The sequence below is a fragment of the Aedes aegypti genome, chromosome 1 (assembly GCF_002204515.2).
Source record: "Aedes aegypti strain LVP_AGWG chromosome 1, AaegL5.0 Primary Assembly, whole genome shotgun sequence".
Taxonomy (NCBI): domain Eukaryota; kingdom Metazoa; phylum Arthropoda; class Insecta; order Diptera; family Culicidae; genus Aedes; species Aedes aegypti.
In genome coordinates, this window is record NC_035107.1 from 168,083,148 (window position 1) to 168,103,326 (window position 20,179).

Here is a 20,179-nt window from a genome sequence, read left to right on the forward strand (position 1 = left end):
CTAAAAGACATACTAGTCAGGAGTAGTTTACTTTTTTAATTGATACATACCATATGTGTGCTTTCAACGCACCTTGATTTCTGCTTCATTTTATTATTGCGGCGCTTATATTAAATCCACATCCAGCGGCGGCGGTAACGCGCAGAAGATATGCGCGCAATTCAAACGCAACGTCAAAATTCAAGTAGGCTTGGTTTTTTTTTCGTTCTTCAAGGACGCAAATGTTTCAAATTTGCTAAATCTAAAACATTTGATGATTTTCATTATCACTGCGACGGTATATAGACATTTTCAGATAATCGCATTACGTGGATTTATCTTGCAGAGCACAATAACATTCACTACACAGATATGCCATTTCCATTTAAATTTTGCCTTCTTCTTCTTTCTGGCGTTACGTCCCTACCGAGACAGAGCCTGCTTCTCAGCTTAGTGTTCTTATGAGCACTTCCACAGTTATTAACTGAGAGCTTACTATGCCAATGACCATTTTTGCATGCGTATATCGTGTGGCAGGTACGAAGATACTCTATGCCCTGGGAAGTCGAGAAAATTTCCAACCCGAAAAGATCCTCGACCGGTGGGATTCGAACCCACGACCCTCAGCTTGGTCTTGCTGAATAGCTGCGCGTTTACCGCTACGGCTATCTGGGCCTAAAATGGCCAAATTCTATATACGCGTAATGGTCTGTTATAATAAAACAAATATATCAAGCGTGTGCTAGAAAAAAGGGTGTAAGTCACATGATCGATTTCTCTTCATCGATCCTCTCTTCTGTAAATAAAGGTGACAAGATGCAAGTTTGTCAGCATTTTTTCAATTCAAACTCCTAGGTAACGATGCATTCTTGCGTTCTGAGATGAAAACATGCTAACAAACTCGCATCTTGTCACCTTTATTTACAGAAGAGAGGATCGATGAAGGGAAATCGCGACTTACGCCCTTATTCTATCACACGCTTGATATAGGAAATTTGAATGATCTGTTAACCCAAGTTTATACATTTTTGAAATTAACTGGGATTACTGTAATCACGTTCACTCTGTTCGAATGTTTTTGGAAGACACTGTTGTCAAAGAAAAAAATATCAACAAACAATTTGTTTACTTCCAAATATTTGTTGCCTTTTTGTCCAACATTGTGAAATAATTGACTGTTTATAAGTAATTAGTACTCAAAACAGTATCTTTTTCGTTGAAATGAGATCATTCCCGTACTCCGATGAAGACAGGTAAAATCTGTTACATAGTTCTTTATACATATGTTATTGAATGTTGACTAATTCACCGTTTCAGAAAAGTGGATTTCAATCCGCTTACAAGCGGCAACCGAAAGAGTGCATTCCTCCCGTACAAATCCACGAATACAGTTCTCACCAATTTGCAGCGCGGGAACACCGAGGCCAACATTCCCAGCGAAATATGTCTGAACTATCATGAGAAAACCGGCCAAGGGGAAATTACCGAGGAACTGGTCGGAGCGGAGAAATCCGTTGACTAGCCGGACTCCAACCAGTACACGCCCTTGCATTGAGCCTACTACTATGATCAGCTGTCCTCGGCTCAAATCCTGAGCAAGTAAGGTGATTTTCTGTTTTAAAAGGGTGGCCACACAGTCGGGAATTTCGAGATAACCGGGAAAAGTCTGGGAATTTGATGCTAATGTTGCAGGGCTGGTAGCAGGTCTATTCAAAAGCTGCGGAGCGGCTAGTTAATCGCCAGGCAATCGATATGGTCACACCGCTGGTGTTGGCAGCGGCAGGTGGGCAGTGCCTAACTTTCAACAATTGGAAGAGTAATGAAAATGATATTAAATCCAGATACAACCTTCTGCAATTATGTTCATTAGGGTATCAACTAGTGTATTTGTCATTCTGGGCTTATTTGAACGCGAACAATTAGTATACGGAACGAAACAGTGACATAGGTTCAATTTTCAATATATTTGAGACGAATATCCCATACAAACTTCAAATCGAATGCGCCAGCTGGTGGAGCAACCAATTGAGTTGAAATTTTAAGAGAACGTTTTTCTTACCCTAAGGCTCATATCTAGGGGGTGCCCCGTTGAGTTTTACAACTTTTTTGTTTAAGGGCCAGTCTAGTGGGCACCACGAGATCTTTAGACCAAAGACGTGAAGAAACAGGCTAATCTTTCGCAAGCCGTGTTTGAGAATTTTATTTCGACTTTACTGGTGTTTTAGACCAAAATGTGTGGCGCACAAAATTTGTCAGATTAATTTTACCGAATAATAGGATTGTGTGATAATTTGCACATGGGTGTTTGTACAAAAATCGTTTATAAAATTCGTTACATGTTATCCTATTTGTTATGAGGTGGGATGTGATATAGTGAAATCCTTTTGTTGATATCGTCTTTTCTCACTATTCTAGATCTCTTTTAAGAGATTTGGTCACAATTTCAATACAAGTCTATATTTTTAATAGATGCTCTGAAGGCTCTTTTTTAACCAAAGTGATCCCTATAGTAACTACAGCCACTTCAACGTGATTAGTCCACAGGTTTTTTTTCTCGATATGTCTTCTCAGGTTCCTCGAAGAAAGGTTCGAGAATTGCTCGAGTGATTTCTTCATAGATTTCTTCTGAAATACTTTCAAGGACTTTCCATTTATGGATCACCAGTTCTCCCAGGAATTCGTATAGAAATTCCTCTAGCGATTTTTCAAAGAATTCAGCACCATTGTCAGTAATTTAGCTACTCAAACGGTATATAACTTAACACTGGATACCTTACGTAACGATCACATTACGTAACGACCCCAAAGCCCATTTACTTTTTTTTTTAGTTTTCTATAACAAACTTGCAGATTACATTTATTTTGCTGAAAATATTTATGGTTTGGCGAAATTACCTCAAAATAAAAATAAAAAATCGAAAGCTATTTATATATATATAGCGAGCCTCAATAGGAGAAATGCAAAAAGGCGTGAACCGTCAAAAATTAGCAGCTAATCGAACACCTATAGAGCAGCCTTGAATTCATCACAACATATCAAATGGGCAAGATGTCAATCGCAAATAAAATGTATGTTTACCAATGTTACCAATATTGCTATTCAAATTTGAATATCAATAACATAAGCGTATTTAGAAAAAGTATCTGTATTATTTTTTGTTACTTAAAGAATGAAATTGGTCTGGAATATATTTGAACACAAATAAACTTTTGCCATTATAACTTGTTAATTCATGTTTGAAAACTGACTATAAATTCAGTAATATTTAAACATCCATGCTAAAAAAATGCATATCACAATAAAGAAGTTGACAACAACTGTTAATACTATGAATTAGTCGTTCACCTAGTATAAAACATATAAATGTACAATCTTATTTTGGTTTGGAATTTGGTTACTCACCATACTCACAAAGAGTAACTTGCTCACTCACCGAGAGTAATGACGTCATACTCACCGCGAGTATTACTCTTTACGTGAGTAATACTCGCAGTGAGTTATGACGTCATACTCTCGCGTGAGTAAGAGTAAGGAATGGGTAACTCACAGTGTGAGTATTACTCGCAAACGAGTACGAGTGTGAGTATTTTTTAACTCGTGAGTACGAGTTTCCCAACACTGTGTGCAATGTGCAGATCAAGAAATTCTTTATGCGATGGTTTGACAATACATTATGTGCAGTGCTGGTAGCGACTGGATGTCTTGAAAATATGAATTGTTCATAGATCTGTTGAGTGGAAAAACAGACTTAATAGACTTAAGAGAAACCTAACATAACCTAAGAGTTAAAGATTGATTCCTCATATAATCTGACCAGACAGTTTTCTACGAATATTTATACGATTTTTTCGGATATTACAATATTTATGTACCTATTTTTTCCATGATTTCTCTAGAAATTGATTCAGGTACATATTTGTCCAAAGATTCTTGAAGATATTACCGCGAAGATTGATTTGAGAGTTCATTTAATATTTTTTTACGGACTTCATGAGAATTTTGTTTTAGATATCCCCTGATTCCTTCAAAGAATTTCGTTTTAGATATCTCCTGATTCCTGAAATCCTCTATGATTTCAATAGTTCGTTTATTTGAGGCTCAATCGATCATAATGACACCTTGCTTTCTACCAAAAATTGAGTATTTTATATTTATCGTGCGCAGCTTGTTAACAAATTTTGTAGGAGGTCATGGTGCGAGAATAAACACTAGTTGCCTGAACAAACATAGATGAACTCTTTGGTATAGTTTGCAGTTCGTCAATGGTATGACGTCTAAATTTCAATGCTTTTGCACAATTTTCATTTTTTAATAGTTCCGAGGTTTAAAACTTATTGTAAAATTCGGTTATGGAGTCGATTTCAAATTATGTTAAAATTAATACCCCTCAAAAATTCAATTGTAATTTAGTTTGCAAGACATAAATTTCTTCTCGATATTCATCCAAAATATTATCCGTAAACACCTCTCAGAAGCAGTGTTGTGAAAAACTCAATTTCTCACAACTCACGCTTGAGATTTTTCATGCGTGAGTTATCAATCATGCAACTCAGCAGTCAAAAAATCATGGATGAGTTGGCTCATCTTTTTAACTCATTGTCTCGTATTTCCACAATTTACCCACACACGGCAATAATTTCTTGTTAGTCTGGTAAAATTATGTTAATCCTTTCTAACGTAAACCACAACATTCGGGTTTCACGAGTTTTTGCCGGGTTTTGCGACTGAATCATTTTTTACGGTTTGAGTTGATTGAGTTGATTTTGCATCAAAATCTCAAGCGTGAGATTTGCGAAGCAGATCTCTAATGAGTTTGCTCTCACGGGAGAGCGTATTGATTGAGATTTTGAGTGTGAGTCTATCAACACTGCTCAGAAGTCATCTAAAATGTCTTACAGAAATGCTAGAAGTTACTTCAAGAACTCCTTAAATGATTTTTAATGAATTATTCTAAAGTTTACCCCAAAAATACTTTGAATAATTCCTCTTATTTAAAAAAAGATTAAGAGTCATCCTTTAGAGATATTTGAAATCGTCTAGAATTCCAGACTTCTAATCAGGTAATAAATATATATAATATATAATATCCAGACTGAAAATAAATCAGGGGTGGCTTTGAAGTTCTTCTAGCGTTTCTTCCATAAATTTTCATATGAATTCTATATAAAAAATCTCAAAAGAAATTCCTCTATGGATTCGTCTAGCGATTTATTTATTTATTTATATATATTTAGCATTACTTCGCTCCCTTATAAAACCTCTAACAAAACGTAAACGTGTGCTGTTTAACGAATAAGAAATTGTTAAAATTTTTTCACACATGTCAAATGTAGCTGCTCTGAATTAAGGTAATTAGACAAGACATTTTATGGAAATTAACTTACCAAGGAAATGAAGCCTATCGCGCGCCATGGACAAATTAGTTTGCATTTTGTCGTGCAACCGCTGTGCTCGTTCCCATACTTCTCCACGACCACCCCAGCACTCCACAGCAATACCACGCTCTAATTCTAGGATGCCTTTCCGATACAGCTCGATAGCCAGTTCTTTTTGACCTGAAATAAAGAGAAACATTTTTTGGTGTAGCTAAATTTAAAAAAATAGGAATAAAATGTGAGTTTTATATATTTGTCGGCAGTGGCCTCACTTTGTAGTATTAACCTATCCACCGTTACCATAATTTTGTATGAAAAACAAAATACGTTGTTATTATCTTACAATAATAATACAAATTTTCATCTTCTCGAAAGGTCGTCATTCTGTTTCGTTTTTAACTTCACAAATTCATCTTACATTCAATACAAAATAGGACTTAGTTTCCCCTTTTCTTGTTGTTTCTGAAATTGCTTATCGTGGTAAGCATGGCCGGTTTTTTTACTTTTCGTATCTTTAATTTCACATTTTAATCCTTAAAGAATAAAATAAATGTACAGTAGTTTCTCGATTTTATCACTGCTCGTTTTAAGAACGCATCATTATTTCACTCTCGATTTTAGCACGGTTTTTTGTTCGATTTATTCACGCCTCAATAATTATATGAAGTTCATATATTTTACATTGAAAAACAACCCCAAACAATCAACATATATTCATTTGGCGTGCTTTTCATTTGATTAGCTTTATTTCTGCAATACAAAGCTCAAATTTTGATGAAAATTATATGGCAGAAAAGTGCATTTTCATTATATCACGCCAACAGTTTTTGAGTCCGTGATATAATCGAGAAATTACTGTAATTGAAATTAGAAGGTGTGCATTCAACTCAGTTTTTCCCAAGTTTTTTTTATCAAGATCGTAAAACATAAATTAAAGTTCAATGAAATTTATAAAAAAAATCCTTCAAAAAATATTTCAAACCAGTGTTGCTCCTGTTATTGTGTGTTTTGATAACGGAAAACATGCCGAAGTTTTTGTGGATACGGCTTCTTTAATCGACGTTAAGACAGTGAATGGATTTGATGAGTTTGTTCCGATTAAAATAAGAAAATAAGCAATTTCAAGACTCTTTCTGTAAAATGGGGTTGTGTAAATTTGTTTTCTCGTTTCAGAGAACGAGTAATGGCGCTTAAACCAAAGCTTATTACACTGATAGGCAAAATAAAGTGCCCACCATACCAGTTTTTGAATTTCTCTCATTGATTTGGTTCAAATTAAAGTTAACACACCTAAATCTTTTGTGATATTTTATTTTTGATGGTCTTTTAAAGTTGCACTTACGAAATTTCGATAAAAAAAGAATTTTACTCAAAGAAAAAGAAAATCAATTTGTATTGAAAAAAAAAGTAGTGACAAAAAAGTGCCCACTTCCTTCTTGGCCCCAAAAAAGATGATTTAAGAAAAATAAAAAGCTATTTAATAGTTAATGTGTCCTCCTTTGGCCTTAAGGACTTGCTGGAGGCGCTTCGGCATGCTTTTCACCAGGTTTTGTAGGTGTTGTGGATCTAGTTCTTCCCAGGCGCGTTCCAAGCCTTCAACATAATTATTTTTGTTGGTAACACCAGTTTTTTCAACCCTGGCATCGAGAATCGCCCACAAATTCTCGATGGGGTTGAGGTCTGGGCTTTGTGGAGGTCATTCCAGCGGTTTAATCCGACAAGACCGGAAGAAAGACTTGGTCTTCTTTCCAGTATGCTTCGGGTCGTTGTTCTAGAGAAATATTAATTTTTCTTCAAGGCCCGTCTGGATCAGCGAAACCTCCAGATTTTCCCGCAAGATGTTAATGTAGGAATCTACCGTCATTATTCCGTCGATTTTCACGAGGCTTCCTACTCCACTCCATGAAAAACACCCCCAGACCATCGAGAATTTGTGGGCGATTCTCGATGCCAGGGTTGAAAAAACTGGTGTTACCAACAAAAATAATTATTTTGAAGCCTTGGAACGCGCCTGGGAAGAACTAGATCCACAACACCTACAAAACCTGGTGAAAAGCATGCCGAAGCACCTCCAGCAAGTCCTTAAGGTCTGAGGTCACGCTTCTCGCACGGGAGAGGATTTTGAAATTTTCAGCGATTGGAATAGAATTTCTCGAATCCTACTCAGAATATCGTAATTTCCGACTGAGGAGCTCTTCGAAATCTTTCTTAGAATATTTTGTGAAGATTTCATAGTTCAGGCTTCAACCAAATTTGAATACTAACCTAAAGAGCATAACTTGTTACTGGCAATTTTTTCAATTTTAGACGAATGAATTTCAATATTTTCACGACGTTCTTATGGTTATCCATATATTTCATAAATACCCTCAACATTTGTTGTAATCTTCAAACATTCCCAATTGACATATATATTTTTCCAAAACTTCACAGTATTAACAAACAATATAGAAATAATCTAATAATTTTCCATTATCTTCCAACATTCAGGTAAAGATGAATCAAAGCCAAACTTCAATGTTCAAGTACACTAATCTGAAGAACCATAAACTAAACTAAAAACATGATCGATTGTTCTCCACCAGCGAATGCTGACTTATCGTTCGAATTTTCAGTTGAATGTGTTTATGTAGAGTTGTGCTTTTAAAAAGTATAAATTTGGCTTCGATTAATTTTCACTTTCAGATTTATCACGAACATCTTCTCAAAATACCTTTGTAATCACAAGTTATTCAGAAAAAAACGGAATGTTATCCTCAAAAATTTAGATCCGGCACAATGTTCTACTTTAGATCTAATCAAAATCACAGTATACAAATCTCAAAATTTTACATTATCATCAATCATTTAGATTCTACACAAATATTCTCCCAAAACTACTTTTATTCAAATAATTTCAGAATATTCAGGTCCAACCTGATAAATTTCTATACGCCTTAATCATTCTTATTTGCTGCATATTTGCTGCTTTACAATATTTTAATCATAATGTAAGAGATTTCCATGATTCAAAAATATTCCTATTTTCCGAATAGGTTTTCCAAGATTCACGAATTGTTTAATAATATTTTTTCCATCAATCACACTTTTCAAACGTTCCTATGTGATGCAAATTATGTTATAGAACTAACTTTTTTTCTGTTGTAACTTCTGAATTTTTCATAATTTTAGAATCTGTAATTTTTAGAAAATTTTAAAAAAAACCCAGCATTTTTCATACTCTCAAAATTCCATAGCTAGGAACAGGTATGAATTCTCAAATTTTCATTATTCTGACACCTTCATTTATTCTCTCAGAAGTTCTTAGCATGTTTAAATAACTCATGAATAATCTCAATTTATTTATTAGTCCCAAATATCGCCAACTATGCCAATATTACCCCAGATGTTCTAAGCATTCACGTACAATTTTGAAATAAGCTTAGAAACTTAAACAAAACAAATTCATTTGAAATTATGACAATTTTAAAAAATAGTTTTCACCTTATTGTTGAACGCACAAAATTAATGTAAAAATTAATTTAAAAAAAAAATGTCATAATTTTAAAACCTTTCTTCTGGTCGAAATATTCTGTCAGAAGTCCTATTTTTCAAAAATAATTCAGCAATTTGCAAAATTATCATACCATCTGATATGTTGCAGATATTTTCCCAAAATTTATTTGTATATAAACCTTGAATTTTCAAGACATTCGCAGTTTGTTGAAATTTCTTCTAAACGTGTGAAGTCCAAAATCATAAAAATATTCTTCGAAGAACTCACGTTTCCTATTCTCTCAATCCTACATAATGTCGCATTATTGCCATCGAGCAGATAGCTGATCGAAAAAATCAACTTCTGAACATTCGAGCTATCCAACTCGAAATGATTGATCGAAATTATTTTCTCTGCGTAATTAGCAACTGGGGATTTTTTTTTATTATCGGACGATTTGGGCCGGAGGTTCTCCGATTTGCATGAAATTTTCACCAGAGGTAGAGCTCGTAGATACATGACCAAAAATGAAATTCAAAAAAAATTTAATGGCCTATTTTTCCGGAAAACTCTAGATAAATTTTCACGATTTTCCTATATACCTCAAACTTTAAAAATTCATATCTCCTGAACTATGCTTCGTAGAACAAAAGTTTTTTAGTGAAATCGAAAGGAAATTTCCTCAGCAATCTATTAAAAATAAAAAAAGAAAAACGTTCCCCAGAAAATTTTTCACCATGGAGAAAATTGTCGGAAAAATAACGGAAAAACTATCGGCCCAGATAGCCGTAGCGGTAAACGCGCAGCTATTCAGCAAGACCAAGCTGAGGGTCGTGGGTTCGAATCCCACCGATCGAGGATCTTTTCGGGTTGGAAATTTTCTCGATTTCCCAGGGCATAGAGTATCATCGTACCTGCCACAAGATATACGCATGCAAAAATGGTCATTGGCACAGTAAGCTCTCAGTTAATAACTGTGGAAGTGCTCATAAGAACACTAAGCTGAGAAGCAGGCTCTGTCCCAGTGGGGACGTAATACCAGAAAGAAGAAGAACCTCTGGTGAAAATTTCATGCAAATCGGAGAACCTCCGGCCCAAACCTGTCCGATAATTTAAAAAAAATGCCCAACTACTAAACGCAGCCCGCATGGACAGGATGATCGTTTGTTTATCTGCCTTGTACTCTTTCTCTCGCTACATGCAGTTGGTATTGCGATAGAAAGCAATAAAGGAGAAGCAGAAAACTGCGACTCGATCGCTTTCTGCAACGCAGGACATAGGATATTTTGTATGACCGCGTTTTCATTTACGCTGTGTATCGACAGCACCTGCTTGTGGGATTTTTTTACCTTCTCCCGCTGCTCCGCGCGTTGTGCTGGCATGCAAGGAGAATAGAGAGTGAGATTGTTGACTGTTTTGTGGATGCCAGAAGGTGTTATTTCACTGTATGGTGGTGTCTAAATATGAAATATGTGAAGAAGTATACCTAACATTTATTGAATATAAAATCCGCATCAATGTTCACACTTCTTTTAACTTTATAAGCTTTATTTTTTTATGTTCGATCACTGCGGTATTTGAAAACTGTATTTCTTGGTTTCGGGACAAGTGTACCGAATAGCACAGTGATGGTGACCATGCAAGTTTATCAAGTATTTCAGAAGTGTGCTTATGCGTGAGTGTCTTATTTGATGCGAAAATATCAATAGTATTATATTATATCCATGTCACATATTTTTGCAAAAATTGTGCATGATTGACATCATCATAATTGTATTGATAATTTGGTTCAAATATAATTGAATCCAACACAGATGATAAACCTCTAGCTAGAACTATAAAGCATAACCGTTTTATTTCTGACTATTGTTTCATAATTTATGCAGCATACTGAATATAATTTTGTTTATGGATTATACAGCTGATTGATGTATTGCTTGCAGCGCTTTTTACATTAAATATCCCACAAATCTTTCATAAAATATGATGTATTACAATTATTGACTGATATGAAATCAAACAAGTTGAGTGCAGAACCGAAAAAATGACCTGGACAAATACACCGTCAACAATACAACCATTAGCGGTCGATGTCTCTAGTTCATTTAGTAAATATGTATTTATTTTCCAGTTTACCGACGGATATTACAGTTCTCAAAATTTCAAGCTAAATATTTACAACTGAATTATATTTCCTGTAAACTGGACTTCATACCTAATAATGATGATGACCGGAGAAACAATATACAAGGATATCATTTGAAATATTTTATGGCAACACTGTCATCCTCAATCTTCCGGGAAAATACTCTCTCTCAGAGAGCCAACACGTGCGTTTTCAACGGTAAAACGTGGTGAATTCAAATTTTTAAGGTGAAGATGAATCAAAGCCAAAGTTCAAATTTTCAAGAGCACGGATCTGGAGAACCAAACATCCGTTTAAGCTGAAAACTTAATCGATTGGTCACTAGCTGGTGGTGACCAATCGATTAGGTTTTCAGCTCAAACGGATGTTTGGTTCTCCAGATCCGTGCTCTTGAAAATTAGAACTTTGGCTTCGATTAATCTTCACCTTAACGGTCGAGCGTGACCTCAGACCTTAAGGCCAAAGGAGGACACATTAACTATTAAATAGCTTTTTTATTTTTCTTAAATCATCTTTTTTGGGGCCAAGAAGGAAGTGGGCACTTTTTTTTGTCACTACATTTTTTTCAATACAAATTGATTTTTTTTTTCTTTGAGTAAAATTCTTTTTTTTATCGAAATTTCGTAAGTGCAACTTTAAAAGAACATCAAAAATAAAATATCAATAAAGATTGAGGTGTGTTAACTTTAATTTGAACCAAATCAATGAGAGAAATTCAAAAACTGGTAAGGTGGGCACTTTATTTTGCCTATCAGTGTAGCTAGGACACAAGGTAGTAATACCTGTGCCCTATCCCAGGATGACAAAAGCGCATGAAGTGACATTATTTTCTTCGCTGCGTCACTCCCAACGATAATATAAACATTACATTCACACTTACACTCAATTACGAAAATAAACTAAATTACACTGAATTTAAATCCGGTCGTATCACTCCTGACTGCTTCAAACGAAGAGAACATGATATTTTAGTAATCAAAGGAACGTTTTCTAGTCCTTGTTACATTTTTAAACCTTGTTGAAAGTGACAAGTCTCGGCTTTCCCAGTTGCCGAGAATGATCGTGAGACAAGGGAAAAAATGAGTCGCATACAACAATTTGTGTTCTAACCTTTTATTTATTTAGTTCTCTAGTTTGAAGAAGTAAGGACTAGGATTCTGATGCATGGACAATATCGGTGCAATTTCTTGGCTTTATCAAGGGATCCGATTTTGACTGATAAAGTGGCGCGCCTGTGGAGAGTGTACCCACCACATTCTTCAATGGGTATAAATAGCGAAACCTTTCAATTAGAATCCTTTCCTGCGATCAAGTAAGGAATTACAACTGTATGAAAACCGAATACTTTATTACTTCTCAATAATTATAAGGTAACACGACATGCACTAAACAAAGGATACGGGATATACTACAGTATGGCCCATAAAAAATGCGAAAATTGTTTGAACGTGAATATAGCATCCACAAGCGTTATTCTCATTGTTTTTGGTAGTGAATGTAATTTCTGATTATTGTAGTATATTCTGGCACAACTTCGCTATCCAGGACAATTTTTGTCATATTTTTCTTACTGTCCTAAATAATGTAATAAAGCAAATAAGTTCAAAGGTTTTATCCGCCCAAAGCTAGAAACAGCGTCTGATTGTCGTATACTCTGGTGATAAACTTTCCACCTTCAAAAATCACACTTTATTGTTGAAAAATTTATGAACCAAATCTGTCATTTGATATGGGCGTATGCTGGAGACAAGGCCTGTGAAGAATCCCACGCCATCGTTGATGTTTTAGAAGCTTTCATCACACAGATATTGTACTCGACGGCCGCATGATAAAATTTGAAGGTATGCTTCCAATTCCTCCCTGGTAAGGTGAAAGTAACAGATAAAAATCATATCCAAAGCGAAAAACTGAGTCTAAATAGATTAAACAATACAAGTAATGAATAATATTTATGTTTCATTTACATTTTCTATGTAAAAACTACCATAAAACATGATATGACGATTTTTGCATTTTTTTTATGGGCCATACTGTACAATAGATCAAATATTGGTCGCAGTGGTTTATTTTCCGAACAGAAAAAAATACTCGGTTATAGTGAATCCTAGACCATTCCCATACTAACATCCAACTCCATGACATCTATGAGCGCCCTCATAGTGGTTATCACGACCAATGGTATGGGTTTCCTAGTGTAGATGTAGTTGTGAACCTTAGAGGAAAACAATATGCACTCTGTCTCGAAAAACACCCAGAATCTGGGTATACATTTTAAAAAGTGGGTAATATTTCCATATACATTTTGATGAGTCTAGAAAGCGTGTGCAAGTTTCTTTGAGGAAAACAAAAACAAACTGTGTATGACGAACGTATGCTAGTCTACGTGTGTTCAAATGTCACTAAGCTCTATAGTAAGTCGCTGACCTCTCGTCTAGTAGGTGTCATAATTATTATATGCGTATGCGTCAATATACATTAGAGTGTACTGCCTCTTTGTAGTAGTCATGTCGTCACTTGAATGCGAACGACACTTTGATAGCCTTCCCGCATCTGTAGTTTTCTACAATACAGTTGTTGTGGAAGCGATGTAGGTATGATAAACAAACAGTTTCAACACTAAATAAATCGCACTCGCTCTGCGCGCGTGTGTAGTTTACCTGAGATGGATGGATATGGGTTATGGAAAGGGTCTGTGTGATCTGTGGGGATTTCTATTTGAAACTTGTAAGCTTCTAAGTTGGATGGGGCCCAGATAGCCGTAGCGGTAAACGCGCAGCTATTCAGCATGACCAAGCTAAGGGTCGTGGGTTCGAATCCCACCGGTCGAGGATCATAGAGTATCTTGTGGCAGGGCATAGAGTATCTTCGTACCTGCCACACGATATACACATGCAAAAATGGTCAATCGGCAAAGAAAGCTCTCAGTTAATAACTGTGGAAGTGCTCATAAGAACACTAATCTGAGAAGCAGGCTTTGTCCCAGTTGGGACGTAACGCCATAAAGTAGTAGTAGTAAGCTTCTAAGTTATTGTGTCACCAAGTGGCTCGGAAGCTTAGTTGGTATTGCGCTCGTCTAGCATACAAGAGTACTGGGTTCGAATCCCAGCCGAGCACGTGAATTTTTTCATAATTTCACCCATAATTTATCAATCTTTACCACGCGGAATGAATCAATTAATTTTATTCTGCAAGTTGGTTGAGGTGAGACGAGTCGAATTGACTCGCACCCATTTGATTAGCATTAGTCGCCCCCCCCCCCACAAACTAACTCTGATAATAAATATTAGAGATGGTCGGGTTTCACATTTTTCAAAGAGGTGAACCCGCCTAAGGCTGAAAGCCTCTATAAAAAAGAAAATCAAATCAAATCAAATCATTTTTCAAACCCGAACCCGACTCGTACCCGACTTATTTTATTTCTTCAAACCCGGACCCGACCCGAACAATAATTGAAAAGCGAACCTGGGCCCGACCCGAAACCCTAAAAATATTTGTAAGGAAAACTCGAATAAAACCCAAGTTCGAAAAAATGATAAATTCATCGTTTCTGATGCATAAGGAAGCTTTCAGGTTGTTACTTTATTTACAATTCTTGCCAATTCCGTCGACCCGACTAAACTCTAATAAATCCGATCCAAACCCGAATAATTTAAAATTTTCAAACCCGAACACGACCCAAACCCGCCGGGTTCGGGTTCAGGTCGGGTTTCGGGTTCGAAAACCCGAGACCTGACCATCTCTAGTAGATACACTACCAGGAGACAGTGGATACTTGGGAGAGAGAGAGAGGTGAAGCTGTGATTAACTCGACACATTTTCCAATTTCAGTATTAAATCTTAAACAATGACGACAGAAAGACTGTTTATTCTCGACTACTTTTTTCCTTAACATATTATTGTATATTCAATCTCCCTACTGTGATAATAGAACCTCTGTTCAGAACGAGGGATTATATATCCTTTCTTTTGGTGGCATCCAGAAGTGCTACTGTGGAGCTCTCAGAACCATCAGCAACTGCAATGCTACTGCAATTAATAAATTATAACTTGTGTATGTCTTACACATATCAACTACTTACCCATGTGTACATACCCAAAATTTACCTTTAATCTTATCAATTTTTTATGTCCATTTTTTATCGCATGAAAGCGATGCATGAAAACTGCCGCCTTCTTGATCAAAAACAAAATTATGATAACATGATTAATTTTGTTTAACGCAAAAAAATCCGTTACTATCCGTATACTATTAATTTCTCTTATCTTTATTAACAGTATCTTACCCCTGCCCTAGAGGTACATCTTTTTTTCTCGCTGGAGATTTGAACTATATTTCAGATCAGAAGGTTTCAAAATATTCTATTGATGAAATTTTGTCTTTCGATGTTCCGAGTAAGAAAACCAAAGTAAAAGTTGGGTTTCATTAGGTAGCCATGGGTCGCATTTGTATTAGTTACTATAACTCGATGGTCCCTTCCATTACGAGTTATGAAGAGTTCACAGTATCTAATTTTCATACTAAAATCTATGGAAATCCTATCCTATGACACATTTTTCCCCCTGTATGGAAAAAAACCGTCTTAGAATATTCTGAAACCTTCCGATTAAGAAAATGCAGTTCGAATTCTGTTTTATTGCGAGACTGTCCATTTTGAGAACTTTTAACACTCTAATACTCAAATTTTTATGTTTGATCTAAATATAATTTTACGTTGGGGTCTTCCTTAGCCGAGTGGTTAGAGTACGGGTTTGATTCCCGATCGGTCCAGGATCTTTTCGTAATGGAAATTTCCTCGACTTCCCTGGGCATAGAGTATCTTCGTATCTGTCAAACGATATACGGATGCGAAAATGGCAACATGGGCAAAGAAAGCTCTTAGTTAATAGCTGTTGAAGCACAGACAAAAACAGACGTAACACTCCAGATCAGATATTCTCATCGCACCACCACCATGGACACCACCGCACTGTATTGCAACAAAAATCATCGATGAGTAATGCCTGGCAAACATGAGAGATGCAAATTAACGAGATGCTTTTCTGTCAAATTCAGTCAGATCGACAAGCACGTAAATAATTCCCGAAGAAGGCCGACACTCTCTAGATTGGCATCCGGCTGCCCTAATAAGCTGTGTGGAATCGAAAAGCCTTCATTACGAAGTGAGTAATTACTCCCACACACCTGGTGACACATGGAGACTAAAACGTGCACGCATCAGGGCTTTTCTTTTTTATTTCACAGCCTGCGACCTTTCGTAGCGGTGACATCTCGGACGGTGGGGAGTTTTGGTTGGTGCAGCATTGAACGCGACGGACCGGAGCAAGCGCGACAGCAGCTTGGGACCGATAGGAAAGGACCACTTCTTCCGGCTCAGAGGCCGCCAGCCAAGATAGGAAGTACTCCGAGAAGCGGCGTCGCACGCAAGAGACCGAAGCAAGCGTTCACCAGCGTGTGAAGCGCGATAGAAGCTTGGATCGCTTTGGAAAGGATAATTTCATCCAGTTCAGAGGCCGCCTGTCAGGATAGACAATCACTCCGAGGAGCGAGGCGCCACCGCCGCAATTTCGCTGGCGACCTCCTTTGAAGATTTGCCCGAGCAGCGTCACACTCGTTTCTGGCCCACGCCCAGAGACATGGATGCCTCAAGGAAGCAGCGAGAAAGCAGGGTGCACCCATGCAGGCGCGCGTGAGTACTAATATGCCAAGAGGAAAAGAAGAGTGAAGAAGTATTAGCTTAGTAGATAGGGACTACCCAGACAACCAAAATGTACGTATAAAGAAATCACCTGGAGGCATTGTACGTGCAAAATTTCACTTGGGCGGCATCCACAAATTACGTAACGCTCGAAGGGGAGGGAGGGGGTAGGCAAAATTTCAAATTTTAGCGTTACGTAATAAATAGATGCCGCCTTATAAGATGTCGCGAAAGGGCCTTCTACGTACAAAAGTGGAGGCGATATACGTACATATATTATGTGATGAATAATAACATACAATGCGAGCGTAGAAATATTCTACCGAACTAACCTGTGATCTTATGCGACTCAACTTATGATAACAAATGGTGATTTGACAGCTGCTACGGATTGATTCGACTTATTTTGTACAAGTGTGCGGAACGAAACAGAATGTACAAATGAACTCAGAGAAACATCGTTTTATGCGAGGAAACTTATCAAACTGACGATTTCATCCAGGGTGTTTTGCGAGTTCGATGTAAATAGTATGAATAAACGAGTTATAATGTGAACTTTTATGCGATTTCTGGTTGTCTGGGTAGTAGGAGAGAATAAGTGATGTCCAAGTAGATGTAATAAAAGGTTTGCACACTAAATATTCTAGTTTCTGGCGTTTTCATGTTGCTAGCCGGTCCGATCGAAGCCCTTTTTATCTCGGCTGAGATCGTTCACAACATTGGCGCCCAACAAAACGAACCATTTTAGTTTGTGGTTTGTAGTTTTTAGAATTTGTGTTGAGTTAGTAGCACAATTCTGTTATTTAGTAACACATTTGTAGAACCTATCATTTTATTAGTTCTTGTCAAGTTGGCTAATTAAGACCATTTGGATCATGGATCCAGCAAGCCTGTCTGAAGAAGAGATTTGTTACGAATTGGCGTTGCGCCACGTTAACAATCTCGGAGCACTTCCTCTCAGGGCAAGAGCCGTTCGCTTGCGTGCTCTCATGCAACAATATGAGATTAGAGGCATGATTTACGACAGTTCCGCTCATGTTATGGATGCGGGGGACAATATCAGTCAATGTCAAACTCGTGTGCGCGAATTAATACCAGAAGTAGAAGCAGCGTTGAAACGTGGGGATCTTCCAGCCGTGCGTTTGGTACGATCGCGATTAATTCACTACCGCGATAGATTGGTCATGATCGATCCGCCGGAGGTTTTCGTCGACACGCACGCCACATTATCACTACTAGTGCAGTTCTCGTTAGAGGATGTGGACGATGCACTGGGAAGAACGAAGAAAAGTGTTAGACCAGTGAACAGTGAAAGTGTGAACAGAAGCAGCACCGGTGCAGTTCCAAAAAGGACCAACCAGATGTCCATGTCCGCCGAGGCAGATATCCGAGGGTTCGACGCAGAGGGAAACCCTTCTTTTCGTTCAAGTTCGTCGAATCATGTGGACATCGCGCAAACTGGACAGCCGCAACGACAGTCCACATCTCCAGCGATTGAAGCGTTGGAGAACAGGTCGCAGCGAATGAACTCAACTCAACACGACAACGAAAGGGGAGCAGAATCCTTGGAAGTGTTGGCTGCCAACCGTGGAAGAGGTCGGGGAGCGTTACGGCAACGGGTAGCAACAAGCAACAGATTCACCATGGAGAAAAATTTCAGCCTCCGTGAGCCAACTATTAGTAGCATACCACCTCCACCGTACGAACCACCAAGAGCAGAAGCAGGTGAAGCTAATGCCAGAGAATATTACTACCAACTCCGAGCCGATCTTCTACGACAGCTGAACCAGAGACCGCAAGAATACTTCCCAAGGCCGTTGCTGGAAGAAAGAAGAACACTGAAGGCAATCCACAATTGGCCGTTCAGGTATAAAGGCGAGAAGGACGGTTCTTCGTTGAATACCTTCCTGCAACGCGTAGAAATCTTCGCAGCATCCGAGGGAGTTCCTGAGGACGTATTGCTGAAGAACGTGAAGCACCTTCTAATGGATGACGCGCTCGACTGGTACAGCAACGTTTACGTGACCGGAGAGTTGGTATCCTGGGAGGATTTTAAGCGACTAATCAGGCACGAATTCCTTCCAGCAAGCTACGCCTACATCCTGAGAGCAGAGGCCTACCATCGTCTGCAGGGGGAAGATGAGCCGTTCAGCAAGTTCTACCAGGACATTACCACTCTGTTCCAGTACGTCGACCCTCCGATGACCGATCCTGAGAAGCTGTTCATCATCAAGAAGAACATGAATTCCACCTACGCTCCCATCGCAGCATCGCACCACTCCACACGCTTGCTAGTAAAGGCGTGCAAGGAACTAGATGTACTTCGAAAGCTACAACAACACCAACGAAGAATCTCGTTGCCATATGGAGCACTGATCGAGCCAGCACTAGCCACACCGAATTCTTCATTGCGTTCGTCAAAGCTTCAGCAACCGCTTCAAAGATTTGGGAAGGTCCATGCATTGGAAACAGAGAAGCTGCAAAGCTATGGAGACAACGGGTTGCTGCCTTCATACATTCCGGAAGCTGAGCAGACCACGCAAGATGAAGAGAAGATGGACCAGCGAATGGAAGCCATACTCCAACAAGTAAACGCGCTCAAGCTAAGGTTCGAGCGACGAGAAGCAGGAGGAAGACAGTCGTCCAACCAATTCCCACAACAATCAGTCGCCAATTCCAGCAACCAACAAGCCGCTGATGCATCCAATGCACGGGCACCTCCAGCTGTGATGATGTGCTGGAACTGTGATGAAGAAGGACATCGCTTCATGGACTGTGCCAAACCACAAGCAGTGCTATTCTGCTATCGCTGTGGTCAAAAAGGATTCTCGCTGCGAAGTTGCCCGACATGTCGTCAACGCTCGGGAAACGCGCAAGCGGGGAACTAGTAACCGAGGGTATAGAATCCTCGCTTCACTATAACGATCCCTCAGTAATACCCGATTTAGTCCAAATCAGTTCACTGATCATCAATCCCGACAATGACAATCGTCCGCATGCAGTGGTGGAAGTACTAGGAAAGCAACTCACGGGTCTCCTCGACAGCGGTGCAAACTGCTCCATTTTAGGAGGTGATAATGTGAAGATGGCACAAGATCTGGGCTTGCAGAAGATAGCGCTAGTTGGAGGCATAAGAACAGCAGATGGCACGGAGCATCGCATTCAGTCATACACTCGTTTACCTATAGCATACAACAACATGAATGAAGTCGTGACGATGTTGCTACTCCCTACGCTGCCGACGTGTGTGATCTTCGGAATGAACTTCTGGAACGCATTCAGCATCAAACCGGTCTGTTGCACGATAAGCCTGGAGCATGACATGGAAGACAATCCTCAGCAAGTTCCAATGAAGTCGCTGTCCGAAGAAGAGAAGCGGAGATTGGTAGAAGCCATAAGCCATTTTCCAAAAGCAGAACCCGGAAAATTGGGAAGAACGGACCGATAAGTCCATCGCATTGACGTCGGAGATGCGAAACCTCGGAAGCAACGGTACTATCCAATGTC

General features: G+C 38.4%; 2 protein-coding genes across 8 annotated transcripts in view; one reads left to right on the top strand and one right to left on the bottom strand.

The window, feature by feature from the left end:
- Positions 1-20,179, bottom strand: part of LOC5575196 (spastin) — a 182,452-nt gene that overhangs the window by 118,474 nt on the left and 43,799 nt on the right. For all 7 annotated transcript variants that reach the window (XM_021853233.1, XM_021853223.1, XM_021853224.1 and 4 more), the window contains one exon: positions 5,365-5,535. In XM_021853233.1, coding sequence (XP_021708925.1) covers positions 5,365-5,535 — 171 coding nt within the window. The remainder of the gene's footprint in view (positions 1-5,364; positions 5,536-20,179) is intronic.
- On the top strand, positions 878-1,814 carry LOC110679165. Its single transcript, XM_021853261.1, has 2 exons — positions 878-1,232; positions 1,297-1,814. Exons 1-2 carry the CDS (start codon positions 1,201-1,203, stop codon positions 1,499-1,501), a joined length of 237 nt encoding a protein of 78 aa, XP_021708953.1. The 5' UTR covers positions 878-1,200; the 3' UTR covers positions 1,502-1,814.

What these genes read in the sequence shown, in the direction of transcription:
- LOC110679165 (XM_021853261.1), top strand. Translation starts at nt 1,201, where the DNA reads ATGAGATCATTCCCGTACTCCGATGAAGACAG. An exon ending in CCGTACTCCGATGAAGACAG is followed by an intron (nt 1,233 to 1,296) that starts GTAAAATCTGTT and finishes TCACCGTTTCAG; the next exon opens with AAAAGTGGATTTCAATCCGC.